This window comes from Vulpes vulpes, chromosome 14 (genome assembly GCF_048418805.1).
Source record: "Vulpes vulpes isolate BD-2025 chromosome 14, VulVul3, whole genome shotgun sequence".
Lineage (NCBI taxonomy): Eukaryota > Metazoa > Chordata > Mammalia > Carnivora > Canidae > Vulpes > Vulpes vulpes.
The window spans coordinates 45406780-45428843 of record NC_132793.1 but is presented as its reverse complement, the minus strand read 5'-3'; the positions used below and the strand labels follow the sequence as shown (position 1 = coordinate 45428843).

At 41.3% G+C, this 22064-nt stretch overlaps 1 protein-coding gene across 9 annotated transcripts in view; it reads right to left on the bottom strand.

Annotated features, from left to right (window-relative positions):
* The window catches only part of KIZ (kizuna centrosomal protein), a 111380-nt gene that overhangs the window by 11971 nt on the left and 77345 nt on the right, over positions 1–22064 (bottom strand). For 4 of the 9 annotated variants that reach the window (XM_072736518.1, XM_072736519.1, XM_026002328.2 and 1 more), the window contains 4 exons: positions 19777–19942; positions 18448–18513; positions 3753–3857; positions 918–1014 (listed from right to left, as the gene is read on the bottom strand). In XM_072736518.1, coding sequence (XP_072592619.1) covers positions 918–1014; positions 3753–3857; positions 18448–18513; positions 19777–19942 — 434 coding nt within the window. The remainder of the gene's footprint in view (positions 1–917; positions 1015–3752; positions 3858–18447; positions 18514–19776; positions 19943–22064) is intronic. The other 5 variants (XM_072736522.1, XM_072736523.1, XM_072736524.1 and 2 more) reach the window with 2 other exon arrangements.

Here is a 22064-nt window from a genome sequence, read left to right as displayed (position 1 = left end):
GACTTTTTTTTTTTTTTTTTGCTTCAAATTGTTTCTGGATCAAATCACTATCTTACGGGACATTATATGTGACATTAGAAATGTGACGTTTCTGTTTGAAAATTTCATCAGGATAAGAAGTTAATTCAAATATAACTCAATCATCTAAAGGACAAGGTTTTAATTGGGAAATGTTATCACAAAAGGAAATTTGTGTGGTTTTAAACAACATGTAGCCCGAAGCCAAAACAGTTAAGTATCTCCTCAGGCAACTGCTTCTATTCCCATCTATAAATTCTTTCTGACCCAACACCACTGCCCCGTCAGTATTTCATGTCAGTGACAAATCCAGCACACAACTGGCCAGCTCACTTATTGTTGTCTGGAAAAGTTATGAGAAGGGCTACAGTTCCCCAAATGTGAAAGGATGAATTTTGTTCTTTATGGACAATAAGCAGGGAAGAAGCAGGAAAGGAAAGGGTAACCTGGCCCAAAGGCTTGGTGAAAAAGAGGAATACAAAAACAAGTCCCCAGCAATTGCCAGTATACATGTCAGCCGCCTCAGGAAGAAGAAACAGGCCACTTTATTTCTTTTAAGGCCCGAGGTTTTCTCTCTGCCCTTTTCCGACACACTCCATTATGTGGTCTCTAAGCAGCCCTACTGCGAGCAGCTGTAGCCGCTAATTTGTGGTTCACTGAGGTGTCAATTGAGTCTTAAACCAACGAAACAACAGCTGCAAAACAATGCTTGGCTCTGGTGCAAATATTTTCAAAGGTAGACTGAAGTTTCGACTGTTATTTCAGATCAACAAAAACCCAAACCCTAACCTTCCCTCGAGTCACAACAACAAAATAATATGCAGCCAGAGTTTCATTCATTAACAGAGTGACATTTCTCTTCTTGTCGCCACTGTTCAGAAAGGCTTTCACGACTTTACCTTGACAAAGGACTTCCTTCGCTCGATGAAAAACTAGCCTCTGAAGCAATTTTGTTAGTTGTCTTTGTCTTGAATGTCCCGCTGCTAATGTTCAAACCTGTGATAAGCACAAACGTAGAGAGTGAGTGCTGGCCACCACGCAGTGAAGGACTGCGCTGAATGGAGCAGCAGCCGCACAATAACTTTGGTGAAACAAATGTCGACGGGGAAGATGCTGTTCAAGCCACAGCAGGCAAGGGAGCTTCTGAGGCCAGGAACTACATGTTGGCAGAATACTGAAAGGAAGTGTGTGTGTGTGTATGTGTGTGTGTGTGTGTGTTGGGGGGGGGGTCCTATGACACACAGCAGTCACAAAAAGTAAAAATCACTCAAGGAGCTCTAGTTTAAATGACCAATGTCTTGGTCATTTACCATACGTGTACACATATGGGTGTCTCCCCTGGCACTAGGCACTCACTGATAATTCACCTTGTAACATGACACAGCACTGAGAGATCACCAAAATGATGGGTGCTAGGAACCAGGGCTCAGAAATCACTGATTCCCCAGGATGACAGTGATCCCTCTGTCGAATCCTCTTTTTTTCCATTTTGTGGAGGAGAATGAACCTCCATTGAAAGTTATCAAGGCCACTCATTAACCAGTCTGGAAAGGTTGATGGGGAAGACACACAATCCACCTCTTCCTTGCAGGTGGGGGAAGGGGGTCGGACCACCCCTGCATCCTGGGCACCTTGGATGTGTCAGCTACCAGTCTGATTCCAAAGTGGTGGTCACAGGTGTCACGGGTGGAGGTGCATGGGCATCGCTGGGAAAGGCACTGGCTGAATTTCTGACCTGTAACCTGCTCCCCCTCACAGGACCTTTGCAGCCAAGTGATACTTAACAAGGTGTCCACGTTCATCTGAAGAGAGTTCCCACATGCTTAACAAGACAAGTTCTTGAAAACAAAGGCAGGAGGTTTAAGCAGCTTACCTTGGTGACAGGTCCAGAGACAGAACCTAAGACATCTGATGCAAAAAGTAACTGAAGTCTGTACTTCTTCCACAGTTAGACATAGGGGTGGCTCCCGAGCTCAGGGCCCACATCCCTCCTGCTACCCTGTAAGCAGGCTGTGAGGTCTAACATGGGTATGTGGCTTCCATTTCCCTCTGCCCTCCCCGCCCACTTCCCACTTTTCTTTGGAGCTCAGAGAAGTCCCTAGGATCAGAGTAGGCATGAGGGTGAAAAGGTAATGGTGACCAAAGGTAAAATATCAGAAGCAGCATCTAACTGTGATGACAGCCAGGACCATGAGAAGTCCTGTGATCTCAGTGCTAGAAAATCTGGAATCTTGCAAAACATACAGTGTCATTTTGAGGGTAGAGAGAGGAAATTGAATGTAGGAGTGCCTGACGATACAACCTATCCCGTTGCTTATGAAAAGGTTAATAAATGAATATATTGATTATTACTATATTAACAGTACCAAATTGTCTGATATACATCCAAGGGACTATAATTTCCTGTCTAATTTACTGATCTTTTGACCCTGTCCAATTAACTATCGCAAATACACTTACCACAAACAGACTGGTGGAGTCACCTTCCAAACGGGTGTGTTTGCTGACTGGCTGTACTGCTCTGAGAGAAGCATCACTCTCTTGGGGTCTCATTTGTAAAATGAGGGGTCAGATAAATACTTTCTTTTTTTCTTTCTTTTTTTTTTTTTTTAATACTTTCTAAGATCCCTCTGGACTTGAATTCTGTGACTTAAATGTGCAGAAGGTGATGAAAAGCCCAGGTGAGGGCTCACGCATGCTGTATCCTTCCCAAGTGCTAAAGACCTCCACCCAGGCAGAGGCCCTGCTTTCTACGGCAGCAGACTGCAAAGTCTCACATCTGCAGAGTTCAGACTATCACCACCACCACCACTCTCTGAGGACTTTAACAGGCTCTATGCTAGGCCTCCATGAATCCTCAAAACACCCAAAATACTGAACTTTGCAGCAACTGATTTGAACACTAATACTATCTATGAAATAGCTCTCCAAAGACAGACAGCTAAGTTTAATGCACCATAAGTATGTCCCTCAAGAAAAAAAAAAAAAAAAAAAGAACTATCTCATGAGATGATTGAGCAATCTAGATATGGACTGGGAATTACATGATATTAAAAAAATTATTTATTCCAGTAGGTGAAATTGCAACATGGTGGTTTATGTAAAAATAAGAAAGTCATTAAAGCATTCTTTAATGCATTTACTTTAACAAAGGAGCTGAGGTGACTCATACTAAAAAAAAAGGTGTAATAAGAGAAAAACCACTGAAAACAATAAAAATACAGGAACAGAATATCTGAGAACAAAGAAAATTACAGTTACAATAAAAATCCTAGGTTGAAGGAACTACATTTAAGCTTAAAATTTAGCTTTACTGGGTTTTTAGAGTATTTTCTTTTAAAGAACCCCAAGTCCCCCAACATTCTGGAGAGGAAGGTAGCCCAGCATGATGCTCCCACTGATGATTAAGAAACTGGGAGATGTGGGAAAAAGAAGGAATTTGGCAGTGTCTCCAGTGGTACTTAGTGACAAGTTACTATTATGACATACCAGTAGAATCTGAGGGTCTGTTTGGGCCGTTGCCATGCTGGGGGCCAGCACAGATCCAGGAGGGAAGACTGCCAATCTGTCGTTCATTAAGAACAGAAAAAGTACTGGTTTATTCTGACCTGGTGACAGCTTTTTACAAAGCAATCTCCAGAAACCTTCAAAGGATGAACCCTTGCCTGAACATACCATTCACTGCCACCCTAGGTCCCCTGGACACTGGCTTTGAGTGAATATGCCCCGCTTACCTGACAGCTGTAAGACAGAAACATCTGCTTTTTGGAATCTGTCTTCAGTGTGATTTATATTATCCTGAAGGGTAGACTGCTTCAACAACTGATAGGCTTTTGTCTCTACAGATTTAAAAAAAGATACAGATAGCTGGATATACACATGTAAAAGAATGAATTTGGACCCTTGCTTTATACCACAGACAAAAATCAATTCGAAGTGGATTATAGACTTAAAACACAAGACCTAAGACTATTAAATCCCTGGAAGAAAACATGGCACAAAAGTTTCAGGACATTTGACTTGGCAATGATTTATTGGACGGCACCAGAAGCCTAGTTGACAAAGTTAAAAATGGACAAATGGGACTCTAACAAACTTAAAAACTACTGCATGTCAAAGGAAAAAATGGACAGAGTGAAAAGGCAACCTACAGAATGGCACAGAATGATTGAAAAAACATTTGATTAGTGGTTAATATCGAGAATATATAAAGAACTTCTACAACTGCACAACAACAACAACAAAAATGATCCAATGAAAACATGGGGAAAGAACTTGAGCAGACATTTCTCCAAAGAAGACATACAAATGACCAATAAACACAAGAAAAGATGCTCAGAATCATTAATCATTTGGGAAATGGAATTGAAAACCACAATGAAATAGTCACATCTGACCCATCAGGATGATTAGTATCAAAACAACAGAAAATAACAAGTGTTGGCAAGGTTGCAGAAAAGTTGGAACCCTGTGCCTGGTAGTGGGAGTGTAGAATGGTGCTGTCATTCTGGAAAATACTATAGAAGTTCCCCAACAAGTTATGAAGAAAACTGCCACATGATTCAGCAATCCTACTTCTGACTATATATCCAAAATATATATTAAAAAGCAGGATTTTTTTTTTAAAGCAGGATCTTGAAGAGATACTGGCACACCCATGTTCACTGCAGCATTATTCATAATAGGCCAAGAGGCAGAAGGAACCCAAACATCCATCAACAGATACTGGACAAAACGCAGCATAGACATATAATTGAATATTAAGCAGCCTTTCAAAAGAGGGAAATCCTGACACATGCTACGATATAGACGAACTTTGACGGCATTATGCTAAGTGAAATGAGCCGTCACAAAAGAATCAATATTGTATGATTCTGCTCAAATAAAGTATTGAAAGTAGTCAAAATGATAGAAACAGAAAGTGGAAAGGTGGTCACTGAGGGCAAGGGGGAAGGGGAAATAGGTGTTAAATGGGTACAGTAGTTCAGTTCTGCAAGATGAAAAAGTTTCAGAGAGCTGTTGCACAACAATGTGAATATATTGACTACTACTGAACTGTACACTTAACTTGGTTAAGATGGTAAATTTAATGTTATATGTATTTTTTTAATAATAATTTAAAAAAAAGTAGAGTGACCAGACATCCCAATTTGTCCATGATGATTCAGGTTCATGCCTGTTGTCCTGGTGTAACTATGAATAGAATTCCCTTTTATTGTCAAATGTTTCCTTGTTTAGATAGTGACTTGTCTGGTCATCTAAACCAAATGCAATATGTTGGCACAGTCTGGCTGTGTCAGAAAAAAAAAAAAAAAACCTGTAAAAAACACTAGAACACCGATTGGATAGTTGATGATGCTGATAAATTAATATTGGTTTAGTTGTGGGGAAAAAAATCACATAAATACAGAATATTCTACTGTTCTCTACTACCAGAGAGAACTTTCTTAAATTCTTCATATGCCATTTACACTTTTCAAATGCATGCAAATTATTTTTCAAGCTGTCACTTTTTAGAAATTCTGAAAAACAAAAAACAATTTAGTTGAACCCAGGTTTCAAGACTCAAAGACAAGTTGTAGGAGTTCATCTAAAGTGGCCAAATTCTAGTCATTATTTTGAGTGGGTCTGGGGTAGGCTCCACATCATAGTAAAATGGTTTCTTCTCTGGGCCTTGCACGAGCCACTAGAGGAACAAATCCAAGAGACAGCACTGATTTCCCTGGTCTCCTGGTCCCTCCGGAGCACTCCTGGCTCTGGAGTGCAGTGAGGGCTGAGGACAGGCTGGATGAGGGCAGGAAGATGGGGAAGACTAGGCACAGCAGGATGTGCTCAGAGGCCCACAGCTGAGAAAATCCAACCTAGGCTTATTGTAGGGACGGAGCAAAAAAGCCAAGTGCCCCAGAGGGATCAGCAGCAGCACAGACCTGGCTCAGGTCCACAGGTCCAGGACTGTGGGTGGGGGACTGCACGGCTTCTAATCACATCAGTTGTGAGTTAACGTTGTGGGCAACATAAAGGACCAGAGTGACACAACCTTCCTTATCACCTCAAGTCTCAAGGATACCTGAATGAAACCGAAAGCACAGACAAAATAAAAGGATTCCCGCTGTCAGCACCAGGGGCTGCATTCCTGTGTTTGCTGGCTCCATCTAAGAACTTAAGCATGAGGCCCTTATTACTGGATTAAAACTACTATCACACTGAAGAATGAAAATATAACGTCTCTTGCCCTGAGAGTCAATCAAGATAAAGATAAGTCTTGAAAATGAGCATATTTTAGAATGTTAAACATAATTAAAATAATTATATAATTAAAATATGTACAGATCAAGGATCCTTAACTCTGAAAATAAATTCTAAGGCAACATCTTTAAACACTGCTGGGTTGTAAAATCAGTTTGAAGCACTGGAACCAGATTTGTGAAAAATTTAATACAAAAAACACCAGATGCATGCAGGATGGGAATGTACTGTTGTGTGTGTGTGTGTGTGTGTGTACACATGGACACACACATGCTGGCCTGGGACAGAAAGTATTTCTTGTTGTAGGTTAGTCTCATTGTCCTAGGGTGGCTCCAATAGGATGGCATCATAATACTCTCCAATTAATCCTAGTGTCCATATTACTTCAGACTTGTAACATTATTTGCAAAGAGGGGAGATATTAATAAAATCAAAGACAGGGCATCTGGATTCTAAGTAGGTAAAGAATCATTATAAAGGAGAGGAGAATGTGCTGTTTTGGTTTTATTTTATTAAAAGTTTCAGCTTTTAGGATCTAAGTCTAGAGCATAATGACCATATGCTATTTCTGAATTCAATTACACTTACTTGGTCTAGGAAAAGATAGCAAAGACAGACATTCCTGGTAGCTGGAGACTGGGATTGGGGTTCCTCTGGTCTATTATCTTAAGGTAAATCATTTCACTTCAGTGAGCTGGGTCTCCTGTTTCTCAGAGACTGGGAAGACATGTGCCTTTTATTTTCAGGAGAGGGTTTTTTTGTGAAAAATGGCAGGCTGGTAGCTGAAAGGTAATTTCAGATTTGGGGGGATTAAATGTTCCATCCAAATATTAGACAGTACTGATATTGTTACTGGTCTAAGTCTAGCAATGGAGAAACGTGAAGTGAGTTCACTCTTAGTGACAAAGGACCATTCCACTACTCTGGAAAGATCAGCCATTTCCATGTTCTACCCACTTTTATTCTGGTTTCCTTTCCTTTTCTCTCTTTGTTTAAATAGAGATATAATTGACATACAATGTGATATTAGTTTTAGGTATACCACATGGTGATTTGGCATCTGTATGCACTGTGAAATGATCACCACAGTAAGTCTAGTTACCATCCATCACCTTACAGAGTTACTTTTTTTTTTTTTTCTTGTGATGAGGACTTTAAAGATCTATCTTCCCTTTCTTCTTAAGGGACTTGGTCTCTGTAACTGGCCTGTAGACTTTCCCTTCAAGACTGCTCCAAGTTTACTTTGAGAGATAGCTCATCTCTCCTGTTCCATTCAACCAAAGCCCAGACCCCTTCCCAACCACGGATCTTCACTGGTATGTGATCCTGAAAACTTCTGTGGGCCCTTCTCTAATTAGAGTCACTGAAGCCCACATGGACACATTTTATCTCTAGCTGCCCTGACCTGAGTGATAGAAGCTTTTGGCAAAATCAAGCTGAGGACTGCTGGACACATCACCTACCCCATCCCTACGCATGATTCCTTCAGTAGTTTAATGGCAAAATGAAGCTTAAAAGGTAATAGAATTAAATGCATTCACTTGGAGGAATAAACACCAATGGAGACAGGACACCAGAGACAGCTGGTGGAGTTGGAGTAGACAGCGCAAGCTGTTGCCTGACCATAGAGGTCTGTATTAGGGATCAGATGCTCAGAGCTGGGAGTTATGCTCCCACAGCATGTCCACATCCTTATTTTAGCGAGTAGAGCTACAACAACATATGAAAGATTGGGAGCTGACCCAAAAATGGTTTGTTAAAAAAAAAAAAAATCAGGTGAGATTAAAGGCTACATAGCCTGTGTAGAAACAGGAGGAGAAGAGTTCAGGTACACAGATACTGCAACAGTTGGGACAGGGTGGGACTGTAAATGCAGTTGCTTTCTGGGGCCAAGTAGGTACTGCACTAAGTGACTTCAGAGGAGTAGGGTAGGGGGAATGGGAGTGCTGTAGCATGCTGGAGAGCAACCTCCTCCAGAGGGCACACTTTTTTTTTTTTTTTTTTTTAAAGATTTTATGTATTTATTCATGACAGACGCAGAGAGAGAAAGAGGCAGAGACACAGGCAGAGAGAGAAGCAGGCTCCATGCAGGGAGCCCAACGCAGGACTTGATTCCGGGTCTCCGAGATCACATCCCGGGCGGAAGGTGGCGCTAAACCACTGAGCCACCCGGGCTGCTCGACTTTTTTTTTTTTTAAAGGCCAAACAGAACATACCTGCAACCTCCAAACTTGAAGGTGGTAAACAGTTTTTTTCTGTGTTGATTGTATAAGTACTGGAACCCTTAGAGAAAACCTTCAGCCAAGGGATACAAGTTCGATATTAGGAAAAGCTTTCTTTCTTTTTTTTTTTTTTTTTTAGGATTTTATTTATTTATTCATGATAGTCACAGAGAGAGAGAGAGAGAGAGGCAGAGACACAGGCAGAGGGAGAAGCAGGCTCCAGGCAGGGAGCCCAAGGTGGGATTCGATCCCGGGTCTCCAGGATCGCGCCCTGGGCCAAAGGCAGGCGCTAAACCGATGTGCCACCCAGGGATCCCTAGGAAAAGCTTTCTTAGTTGAAAGTTGATCGAAATGTATTATCAAGGGGGGCTTACACAGCTGTGTAGAGATTTTTAAATAGACATCTATATCAAATGGACCAGGCTGCACACTCTTTGTGGAGGCAAGGGTGCAGTTTTTGGTAGAGGGCTCCAACAGTTCAGATACCCTCCTGGAATGGCTTAGAAGACTAGGATGTCAGCTTTATAGAGCGAAAAAGGCAAAGCTCAGGCACAAATTTTGTGGCAACTCAGGCCCAGGCTTTTCTGGAGGGAAGATCAGTAAAGAATCAGGCTGTTAAAAGTTGCACTGCCTTGCCCTGAAAATTCATAGTTATTTAACGAATGAATGAACAAAGGAGCAAAAGTAACAAATCTAGAGGTTCAAGTTAGTCTGCTTAAACAAGGTAGGGACAAGGGCTCACGTGGTTCCCAAGAAGAAGACTTTAGGGGCACCTGGGTGGCTCAGTTGGTTGAGTGTCTTCAGCTCAGGTCATGGTCTTGGGGTCCTCCAATCGAGCCCCAGGTTGGCTCCCTGCTCAGCAGGGAGTCTGCTTCTCCCTCTCCCCACCCCTTGCCCCTGTTCATACATTTTCTCTCTTTCTCTCTCAGACAGATGGGTAAAAATCTTTAAAAAGAAAAAAGAAAAAGAAAAAGAAAAAAAGATTTGCCTTTTCCCCACTTCAAGTTAACCTGAAGTCTGCCAGTTTACTTGGAAGGCCTGGGTGGCCCCTTACAGCTTCATTTTCCAGCCTGTGCCTTAAAACTCCAGAGAAATGCTTCCTCCTATTAACAATGTCAGACTCTCAGAAAATTATTGAGTAGTGCAAATAATTCAATAAAACAAATAGTTAAAAGAATACGACTCTTTTTCATTCATTCATTCATTCATTCATTCATTCATTCTTTTTCATGTTCTGGTGTACATGCATGCTCAACTGTTCCATTCCGGATCTCTCCAGAAGCATCCACTATATACTCAAATCTACAACAAGATTTAGTTTAAAAAGTAGAAAAGAGTGGACGGAGTTTAAAACATAAAACAAGGCAAGGGGTCGGGGGTGATGGTGGTTAAAATCCACCCCTGGCTATTAATTCCAGACCAGTGACACAACAAGATAAATATATTTTTCCCTAGTTTGTTCCATAAGCTGGCCAAACCCAATCATTTGTCTTCCTGCAAAGTGGTGAGCGATCACTGAGACTGTGTTTTCCTTTTTGATATGCATTTTGTGTCTAGAAAATGGAACAGCCAGGGAAAGAAAGAGAAAACACGCTGAATAAAGGGAGGTAGGAGAGAGATGATGTTGGTGAGAGGGGGAGAGAGAAAAAGCCTCAACTTCTTATCTTCTGTTCTCTTTTATATGCAAATGTACACCTGCTAAAATACTTCTAAATTGACAAATAAAGAGAAAAAGAAAATATCTGATGAACAAGTGCTTTTAACAGCCCTTTCCAAGAGCCAGATAAATGTGGGGTTCACCAGCCCTGAAGGGGTGTCTCCAAGGCAGTCTGCCCAGGGCTTTCGCAGAAATCCCTCAAGAAAAAAGGGAAGAGCTGGGCCAGGAAAAGGAATAACAAAAGGGGATGCAAACAATACTATCATTCCGGCTAGGAAAAAATGACCTTGAACTGACAAAGAACTGGGTAGCCTCGAGTACAGGAAGATAATTACTATTTCTGTATGAAGTGTGCAGTAATTTTAAAACGAAATTTGAAAAGTATTTTCCAACCTCTGAGTTTCCCAGTGCTGTTACCCTTCACACATGTCTACACCCATTCAATTACCCCCTCATGCTGTGCTAGATGTATGGCTGATTCTGGCAAACCAAGTCATATTTACCAAAGAAAATAAAAATTGTGATAAGTATTTCTAAAATTAATTCTAAGGATTATCACTTAAAATCCAGAAATCATTTGTCTAATAATCTGTTCAAATGAAAATGAGAGAATATTAGGATAGGAGTGCTTCCATGACCAGAAAATACAGAAAACTCATCTGTATTTAGGATTTTTAAAATTGAAGGCCACAAGTGTTTGTGAAGGTGAGACACGAGAATAACGAGAATTGCCTTTCATGTCCAGATTTTCTGCAATACATCCCACTCCACCAGTCATCCTGGGCCCATAAATCTATCACCAAGAAGAGGGCCAATGCATACAGAAGAGACGAAAGAAAGCCTAATCCAGATGAGTTGCCTGGAGCTGCTTCAGAAAATAAGTATTTACATTACATTCTTAATTTCTTTTTTTTTTCTCCACCTAGGGCTTTTTTTTTTTTTTTATTGGAATTCGATTTGCCAACATATAGTAGCATCATTCTTAATTTCTAATGGGGCAATTCAACAATTACACCTGAAAATAAATGGCAGGTTTGTAACTGCCCTTTAACATTTCAAAACCAAACCAAAACACTTCTTCACATGTAAATTTATATAGCTCTAGTGCCTGCCACTTAACACAGTTCAGTCCTGGGAGGTGGGTGTTCAACTCTGAAAGTATGGAATCTTCAACTTTTCAAAGATGGAGTAATCTGATCAGGAAGCTGTATTTTATTGGCACACAACACAGGATTTTTAGCAGCTTTGTATGCAATGATTTATATGAGAAGAATCAGAAATAAAGACAGTAATATTATCATCATCATTTAGATTAGGGCCCGGAATAATCACTGTATAAGATGACCTGGGTGCTAGAAATGTAAAATATGCAGAAATCCCTCATCCACTGTAGTGGGTTGCAAAGTATCTCCCCGCACCCGCCTCCTGCCAGGCTTATGTTAACCTAGAATCTCAGAATATGCTCTTTGGAAACAGGTTCCTTGTAGATGTAATTAGTTATGGACCTTAAGATGAAGTCATCCCTGATTTATGGTGACCCTTGTATCCAGTGACTGGGGTCCTGGTAGGAAGGAGAGCAAACAGAGAAACAGAAAAGGTAGCAGCGTGAACACGGGACAGAGACTGGAGTTACCAGAAGCTGGAGCAGGCATGGAGGGGTTCAGAAGGAGCACAGCCCTGCTGACACTCTGATTTTAGACTTCTAGCAACCAGAACTGTGAGAGAATACATTTTTGTTGTTTTAAGTTTGTGGTACTTAGTTGTAGCAGCCCTGGGAAAATAATACACTCCCTGAGCCACAATTTTATTGAAATATCTAAAGCCCAATCCCTTTTCCTCCTTTCTTTTCACTTGGGTCTCTTGTGTAAAATGAGGGTGTTTCACTACATGACCCACAAGGGCTCTCTCAGCTTTGAGACCCCCCAGCTCAGTGGTTCTCAAAACTCGGGAGTCACCTGGGTATCTAGAAGACTGATACCCAGTGCTCCCACCCCACCCCCAGAGGTTCTGATGTAACTGGTCAAGGGTGTGGCTGGAGTATGGACATGTTTAAAAGCCTGCATGGGATGCTACTGCACAACCACAGAGGAGAATTTCTCTGGGCACTTAAGGAGTTGGTTTTCTTGAACATGGGAGCATCCAATCAAGAGCACTCTCTGGATAGATGCCTTTCATTCTTTACTAACCACTTTAAATCACCACCACCACCCTCAATGTCATGAGAGAGGAATGCTTTCCTGTAGCAAGCAGTAGGCAGTTGGCCCCACCAGTGAAGCACCAGCAGTCTGACCCCTGCCACAGGGAGAGGACCATATGGACTGCAGTGGACAATCCAGCAGCACATGGTGGCTTCCTTGGTTTTGGTGCTCCTGGTCCCAAGTATAACAGGTAACATGTCTTTGCATGATTCTTGTGCATTTCTGGGTCAGGACAAGCAAGACACAGTCTTGGAAAAGGCTCAGTAGAGGTGTTATGCTGTGGTTCTCCCGCCACCAAAAGTTGTGACTGCAGTCTTTTCTCCCAGGATAAATCTAGTCACCAATGACAATTTGGCTGTTGTAGATTTCCAGCCCTTTTGCAGTGTGATAAAAAACTCAAGTAATCATGTTTTGGGAAGCACTGCCCAGAACCCTAAGTGGCAACCTTCAAATCTATGCTGACCTCCCACAAAGCTTTTAAATGGACGTACCTTAGTATGACCTTGAATATTTCAGCTTCCAAAGAATATCAGTGAGAAATGGCACAGTCAGGCAACCACTTTCAACACAGCTTGACCAAGAGAATTGGTGTTAAAAGAATGAGAGGCTGAATGGACATTCTTAGAGGCTTAATCCTCTTGAGATAAAAGCTAAGAGGCCTTTTCACATGGAGCTTAAGGAGATGAGTTTTGCCAGGATGGGCACGTGGGTGGGAAAAGTACTGGTGGAGTGAATGACTGCAAGAGATACTATTCTGGCCTGAATCAACAAGCATTAAGGAAACTCCTTAATACTCTCATTTTTATTCATTCGTTTGACAAGATGAGTGCCCACTGTGTGCCGGAAACTATAAGGTGATGGGTTTTTTTTGACATTTAGCATTAGCTGCATCACTTGATACAACGGAAACTCACCTCTTAAAGGTAAATTTGGTGTGAATACAAATAAAATTGCCAATGTGGGAGATTTTACCTGAGGGTATAAGTAGTTCAGAGGGACACTTTCTCTCATCAGCTAGGTAAGCATCACTTTAATCCTAAGCCTAAATTTTTCAGGGAAACGCTGACCTGAATAGCCTATCACCCACGTGTGGTCTCAGGCCTAACTGCACTCTTTACTAAGGGCAGACCTCTGGTACAACCTGTACTTGGAAATCCTTGCAAGCTGCCCACCTCTCTAGGCCTAACACAAGAAAAAGGAAAGGTATGGCTTTGCTCATTAAGCTCTCAAAGTGTCCTTGCTGAGCTCATCTTTTATTGGGCCATACACTGACATTTCACTGATGTAGCCATCCTGATACAGTTGCCTCTCATGTCAAACAAAAAGAGTGGTAGAATGGAAAGAGGTCAAGGCTTAAATTTTGAAGTTTGAGTTCAAGATCCAATACCTTAGCTAGCAATATGGCTTTGAGCAGGAATCTTAACCTTTCTAGGTTTCTGTTGGACTGTGTGTAGAACAAGTTACTGATATTTATGCCCCACAGGCTGTTATGAAAATTGGAGGGGACAGAGGCTTTAATGAGGGCAGGGCCGCAGGCTTTTGCTATCCTGGTATTTCCACATGCAGCCCAAGTAAAGCTGCAGCATACATGCAGATGATATACTATTTATTATATACAGAAAACCACACATTCAGAGGCATTCAAATTAATCCTTGCTTCCTATCTGGATTCTTTAGTTTGAACAGCGAGACTAATGAAAGGAGTAGCCTGTTAACAATGGCAGATCATACAGGCTGTGTGTGGGGGCTGGGGTGTAGGGAAGGATTTCTGTGTAAATTTTTGCACAGACTGTGGGAGCCAGAATCATGAGACTCACACTCTCCCAGATGATGATCAACAAAGCAGATCCTTTTCAGAGTGACAGCAAATTTGTTAAGGATGAGCCCCTCTGTCAGGAAAACCTATGTTTGGGAGTGATAAGCAAATAAAGGGAAAAAAAATAAATGAGAATGTTGGCACAGTTGATTCCTTTACTATGGACTGAGAATCACAGACTCCCAGCATTTAAAGGAATGTTAGTGTTCCCAGGAACAGAAATTCCTTCCATAGTGCCCCTCTAGGGAGCAGGTTCCTGCTGGGGTGCAACCAGCCAGCAGCCGGAAGACACTCACCTTGTTTTTGCTGGAATGAAGAGCCAGAAAGTTCTTCCATGACCAATGCTGAATTCCTTCCTTGCAACACTCACATACAGGCCTCCTCCCCACAAGCTACACGCTATAGTTATTGATAAATATTTGGTATGTGGCAGCCCCACAAATACTTACAGATAGCTTCTGTGCCTTTTTTGGGTTAAACTTCCCCAGGACCCTTGTCATTCTGAAAACAGTGTCACTTCAGGGCCTCCCACCCATTCTACCCAGCTTCCTGCATTTTGCCTCAGCCTCTGTCTTTACTGTACCTCTCCTGAGATGGCTGTAAAGCACATAATGTCACACAGAGGACCCACACCAAAGAGGAGTGCTTTGAACTGTTACATGTTACTACTGTAACCTGCTGGTCATCAATTTGGGGAGCAGCTTTAACATATAACTTTCAATCATAACATCATCTGGGTTTAGTTATGCTGAAGCAGCCCAACGTCTATAACATAAAGCAATTTCATCCACGAGAGATGTTCCCACAAAAAGAAACTGCAGGAAAATGCTGAAGATAAATTTAGACTATTGAGAAAATTGATGTCCTCATTAGACTTAGGGTTTTTGGTTTTGTTTGTTTGTTTGTTTGTTTTTAGGGGACAGGGACAAAAGGAAAGTGAGAGAATCCCAAGCAGGCTCTATGCCCAGCATGAAGCCCAATGAGGGGGGCTCAATCTCACGCCCCTGAGCTTGTGACCTGAGCTGAAATCAAGAGTCAGACGCTTAACTGACTGAGCCATCCAGGCACCCCTAGACTTAAGGATTTATTTTATTTCTTTAAGATTTTATTTATTTATTCATAGACACACACACACAGAGAGAGAGAGAGAGAGAGAGAGAGAGAGGCAGAGACACAGGCAGAGGGAGAAGCAGGCTCCACACAGGGATCCTGATGCAGAACTCGATCCCGGGTGTCCAGGATCACACCCCGGGCTGTAGGCGGCGCCAAAGTGGTGCGCCACAGGGGCTGCCCGACTTAAGGATTTACTAAACATTCAACATATATGTGTGCATATTTACATTTCCCAAAATCTGTCCCACAGAATATTAACTGTTGGCCATTTATAGGAAAGATTCCATTTTCAGATGGAAAATAAGTTATTTGAAACTCTAGGTTCACACTTTTAAATGGTGCATTTACTTTAAGTTGTAAAAGTCTAACAGGCTGCAGCACACTGTGCTGGCTATAGAGAGAAAGAGGGGTCACGTTGGGTTGGGTCCAAAATACATATTTCTCAAAGTATCTTCCAGGTGGAGCACTGCACAGAACAGACCGGGGAAATGCTGCAACCGTCCAGCCACCCTTGTGACAGCACACCATAGGAAGACTCGCCTGGCGATCAGGCACCGTGTAGTGTCCTCAACCCGTGCATGAGCACTCATAGGCAGAGACGGGTAGCCTCCACCAAGGAGACATCCAGGAATCACTTCATCAACTCCTGCTAGTTATTCCTCTCTAACCTTTTTTTCATGGGACTAATTAGAAGTTCCTAAAATACCATGAAACTCTCCTTAAGATACCTTCTTGATAAAGTAAACATCTTTCTGGATTCGAACCACTGAGTTTTCAACCATCGGAAATCTCTTGCAGAATCTAATTTAGTGGTACTACCGGAAGTGCTGTCGATGAGGAATTATGCAGCACAGGGCTCGGGTTGGTCTCATTCTCAAGTGCCTACTGCAACTCAGCAGGTAGCATTCATGTATTGAGTATGTAGTACACAGTTGGCACTTTCATACAATCTCATTTCAACTTTAAGACAAACTTGCCAGGTAGTAACTTGTCTGCTTTCCCAGTTCAGAGGCTCAGAAGGGTGGAGAAATAGAGCAATGAGTAAAGAGCTCACATAGACAACCGATGCCAAAGCCAAGGGACAGCCACCATATATCCTTAACTTCCAGAGGGCAGCCTCTGGAATATTCCTTTTCTTTGGAATACTGTAGAAAGAATGTAGCTCATACAACAAGAAAGCCTCAACAAAATTATTATGAAGGGAGAGGTGGACTCTAACTTAAATCAAATGACACACTTGCCCTAACTCTACCAAAGGCCAAATCTCCAAATAATTATGCCAAAAGACATAAATATTTAATAAAAAGGTGATGGTCAAGAACTGGGGCGTTAAACTAATACAATGTTATATGACAATTATATCTCACAAAATAGTGGGGGGGAAAAAAGAACTTCAGATCAAAGTAACTTCAGTGACCTGTGTCACAGTAGTGGCCCTTAAGCAGGGCCAAGGTGCCTGAAACCCTCGAACATTAACTTCATGGAGGTCCGGTAAATGGGGAGTACAGAAGAGAATGAGGTAGCCAGGACAGAACTGGCAATGCTCTAACAAAGTCATTGGCTTTGAAAAGGTTTTTTGTTTTGTGTGTGTGTTTTTTCCCCCAAGTTAATTTAATCTAGTACTTAACTATCTCTTCTATTTCAAAGAAAGTCTATGGAAAATACTATCTACATTAATTTGGGGGAGAGTCAACTACTTGCAAGGGATGATTAGAAAGAATACTGGAGGGATCCCTGGGTGGCGCAGTGGTTTGGCGCTTGCCTTTGGCCCAGGGCGCGATCCTGGAGACCCGGGATCGAATCCCACATCGGGCTCCCGGTGCATGGAGCCTGCTTCTCCCTCTGCCTGTGTCTCTGCCTCTCTCTCTCTCTCTCTCTGTGACTATAATAAATAAAAATTTAAAAAAAAAAAAAGAAAGAAAGAAAGAATACTGGAGAAGTAAGAATGGGCAACTGGGTCATTTCCTGATTTCTACCCAGTAAGTTTTTGTCATTTTAACTGAAATAAATTCAGAGGTCATTAGATACTTCTGCATTCAAAGATAAATTGCAAAGGAAAAGCATCCAAATAACTTCTTGGTTATTTGCAGCTTGGGATATCTACACTTCTATTAATAAAAAAAAAAAATAAAGAAGAGACTCTAACAGAGTTTTTCTCAAAGTGAAGAATAAAAATGCAATAAACTATATCACTGGGTAAACACTGAAAAGAAAAGAAAACCTCTGTATTTTGGGGTGAAATATTATCTGATGCAGAATATATAGAATAATTGCTCTACTATATACTCCTTTTTCAAAACCAGAGTTCATCACAGAAACATGGGTTTAAAAAATTAATCATCAGGCCATGAATTGTACTGCCATAAAAGAAAGCCATTCTTTTCTGCTTATAAACAACAAAACGACCACATATGCAGATGCATGCCTCAGTACCTCGGTGCAACGGTGTATTTACTTGTATAAATATTTAAAGTCAGACCTTTGAATTTCTAATAAAGTAGTACACCACTTTACAAAATAAGGTACTAGTAAATTTAGATGTACGACAAATAGAACTCTGTTCAGAATACTAATTGCTGCTGTTGATATTCTAAAACCAGAAAAAATAAAGATACTGAGATTCCATCGAAATAAGCCTAACACTTATACAGAAATCTTAATAGATCTTGATGAAACCTTACTGCTAAATTGTTAAATTATCAGATGAGTTAACCATCTCCTATTTTTGGTTAGTTTTAAGTTATTGGAGGTACAAGGAAAGCTTCCTGTCTGGCACTTCCCCCACCCCTTATTTTAATGATACACATTCAATTATTACAGGCAAGAAAAGAGTAACATCACAAATATCTGTAGTTTGCCATATAATGACTGGGTGTTCCCCATGGAGACTGACCTTGTCACCCAGATGCAGGTGCTGAAAGGCTATGTGATGGAGTGTTCACACGTGTAAATGTATGAGTGATTATGAAGAATTCAATAGACACCGTTATTTTCCACTCTTAGTTTATGTTAAACGTAAGCTTGCACATTTGGCTCTTAGGATTAATCGCCTGCTTCAGTGCGTAGCTGTTGAATATCCTTGCTCTTAGTGGAGTCCACAAACCACTAACCTACAAGGTTCTGGTTACATGATAAGGTTGAATCCCATTTGAAACTCACTGATGACAGTAACTTTACCTGTGATCGGGATCTTTGCTGCCATGCTTTCTTCCCTGCTTTCACCTCCACAGTCACTGGAAATTTCTAAAAAAAAGAACACATGATGTATCTCAAGGCTATATTTATGGAGTAGACCTTTGTTTGCCTTTTTTTAAAACTGCCGTTCCTTATATTTTCACTGCCTCCCCATATTCCTTTCTGTGGCTTAGTTTATTTTTTTTGTCTAAAACAGTATTGTTTCCTAAGGAAACTTATTCAAAATCTAAGGTATCTCTATGTCACCTTCAAGCAAAATACTGTAGTCTGACATCTATCAAATTCAAATAGGGCTTAAAACAAGTGAGCTCCAAATTCTGCAAGAGTATACTGACTTCTCAGTATGTCCTGAGCAACTCATGGCTGTCTTAGAAATGTCATTACAGCAGTTTACTAACAGGCCTTAACAGAACTAAAATAATCATAATCTCCAGAAAATAAAAATTGGCTATGAAGTTTGGGGGGCATAAACTTGTTGATTCTTAGTCATCAGTTGAAACTTTTATAAGGTTACATTACAGTTGGGATGCCTGGGTGGCTCAGCGGTTGAGCATCTGCCTTTGGCTCAGGGCATGATCCCGGGGTCCTGGGATTGAGTCCTGCATCAGGTTCCCCATGGGAAGCCTGCTTCTCCCTCTGCCTGTGTCTCTGCCTCTCTCTTTCTCTCTGTGTCTCTCATGAATAAATAAATCTTAAAAAAAAATTTCCATTAAAATTAAAAAGAGTTTTTACAAATTATGAGTAAATTTTATGAAGTGATATCAAAAACTCCATGGTATTTTATGGAATCACTTTAATGGAATCACTTTCATCTTTGTCACATGATCAAAATGATCTACTGCCAAGAGATTCATTTTGCTAAGATTTCATTACTTATAAAAACTTATTAGAGAGGCACTAGGTGGCTCAATCAGTTAAGCGCCTGACTTTGAGTCAGGTCATGATTTCGGGGGTCCTGGAACCTGTGTCTGGCTCCCCACTCAGCAGGGAATCTGCTTCTCCCTTTCTCTCTGCCTCTTCCTACCCCCTGGCTTGTGCTCTCTCTTTCCAATAAATAAATAAAATCTTAAAAAAAACCTTATCGGAAATTCAGCAGAACTGCAGATCTATGATTAGGTTTTCCATTCCTGATAGACTAAATGAAAACAAATATATTTCCTAAAAGGTGGTATAAAACAAAGAACATATCATGCATATTAAAATCAGATATTCTCTAGTCAGCTCAATTTTATAGGTATACCTCGAGAAAGAGGGTGTTGCACTGACTCTGAATGCATGTTTTCTGTGGACAGAATTTATAGCAAGAGTTACCTTGTTCCTTTGTATGAACACTGTTGAGCCATGGAGCAGGTTTTTCTTCCTTTATTCCACTATTGTCATTCAGAATAGATGGCAAGCTGCAGGATGATTCATTACTATGAATAGCTGACCTACCGTCACATTCTTCTGTAAGGGCTTTTTTCAATAAGGCTGCTGCCTACAGTGTTTAGAAGAAAGCACAAAGAAATAAAAACAAACTCTAGCTGCATTACCCTTGGTCTTGAAAACCCAGCCTTCAAATGTAATTTTAGGTTAAGCTTTACTTGGGATTTAATTTGCTTCCTGACATTTAACTGAAATTAAAATGTCTTTGAGATGAGACAACATCTGATTATTTTCCAGCATAATTTCTTTACAACAACTCACACTTGCAGTGATACCTTCTTTGAGGACTTACAGAATGCAGAAGTGTTCTTTGACTCGTGAAGTATGTTTATGAGATGTGACCACCACCATTAATCTGGGCTAGTTTATCTAAGATTTATCTTTCATTACATGAATCTGTTTTTCAGGCACTGAAGACAGTTTGAAATGAATGTGACCTTGAGATACCTCCCTCTTTCTCGAAATGACCCCTGAATTTCCCCAAAATGAGATTATAGAAAAACTTGTGGCTGAGGAGGTTACACTAAAGCAAAAAGAGAGCTAACCTTATTCTAAATCAATCCTCAATCAATGATAAATAAAGATACTCTGCACTTTGCCCCTCAGTCTGCTGGGAACTCAGGAAGCTGGCCTGCCACACTACCTATCTATTTTCCAAGGGCCCTGAACTGTCTTACTCCTATCACCTCATGTCTCATGGGCAGACAGGTGGGTACAGCTTTCATCATGGCCAACTTGAGAGGTGGAGAGCAAGTGGCAATTAACAGGACAAGTTAATACTCATGTCTTTCATTTCCAGGTCAGTACTCTCCTCCTGAGAAACACAAATATACTGGTAACAAGAGGTAATCAAGAGAGTAACCTTCCAGGGTGTATATCTTCTTTCACTTCTTACTTGGAATTGGTGACTTGCCCACACTTTTGGCAGTGAAAACCTAGGCGGTGGTACCAATTTAGCTATCACTAGTATCTGATGACAGGAGCAAATACAGGGCGGTATCCAACCCAACCTCGAGAAAGAGGGTGTTTCTGTGGAAAATGAACATGAGACTCTACAAGTTGATATGAAGAGTGGACTCGATAAAGCCTCCCCAGTCATCTTCAGTCTAAGTGCAAAGGAGCAACACCATTACTATCTAGGGAATAACAGGAAACAGAATAAACTTTCCTTGTGATTAACATGAAAGAAAGTGAAGATACCCCAAAAGGGAGAATCACTGAGGCAGAATATGGGAGATATAGCCTTGTGAGTTTGGCCTGGAACATACTTAGAAGTCACTGCCATGGACCTTGACATCCCTGCAAGGCTCTTGCCCTCTGCCCTCCCTAGGACCAGCTGGCCTTTTGGACTCTTGCCTATCCTAGGGGCTAGAGCAGCTGATTAGAAGGTATTTAAAGAGTTCTACTCTCCTTGGCCAAGGGACTTGGCATCAAGTTAGACTTACAGCCAAGACCTGTCTGTGGTCCACTTCTAGTAACCAGGAGCTTTTCCTCCATTTGTTTAAATCAGTCCTAGATTTTATTCCAATTGTGGTAACACTCTGTTGGGATGATGTGACATCTATCCCTGCTTCCACAGACTTAGGGTTCAGGTATAAAAGTCCTGCCTCCAAAGCTCAGGCCAGGGCTGGTTCCCATCACCGGCTGCCATAGTGCCCCACACAGAGCTGCCTTCATGGACCATTGCGCTGCACCTGTTTCCAGGATCTGTCTAGGTAGAGAGGTATGAAGAGTAGGACCACGTCCTTGAACTGCCATCTCTCAGCTGTCAGTATGATCTCTGGACCATCCTGGCATGTCTCATTTCTAGATCACCACTCATCCTGATCTAGTCTCTTCCCACAGAGAGCTAAGCTCCAGTTCTGTGTGCCCAATAACCCTGGCTATGTGAAAACCATTTTAGAATATGAACAAAAAGAACTGGCCCAGATTCTGGCCAATTCTGTAATCTTCTTTTTCTAATAGAAAAAACTCCAAATATCTGAGAGCCTCAAAGATGTACTTTTTCCACATCTTGCCTTATGTAATGGTTATAAGTAATAATTTCTTGGCATGAATTCATAACAGCCTCTGTCTTAACACACATCTTAAGAATAAAATTGTTCAAGGACTGTTGAAGCTTCCTGCACTTTGTGCTGTAGAATTTGCTGACAATAGAAACTGGGGTTGCCAGT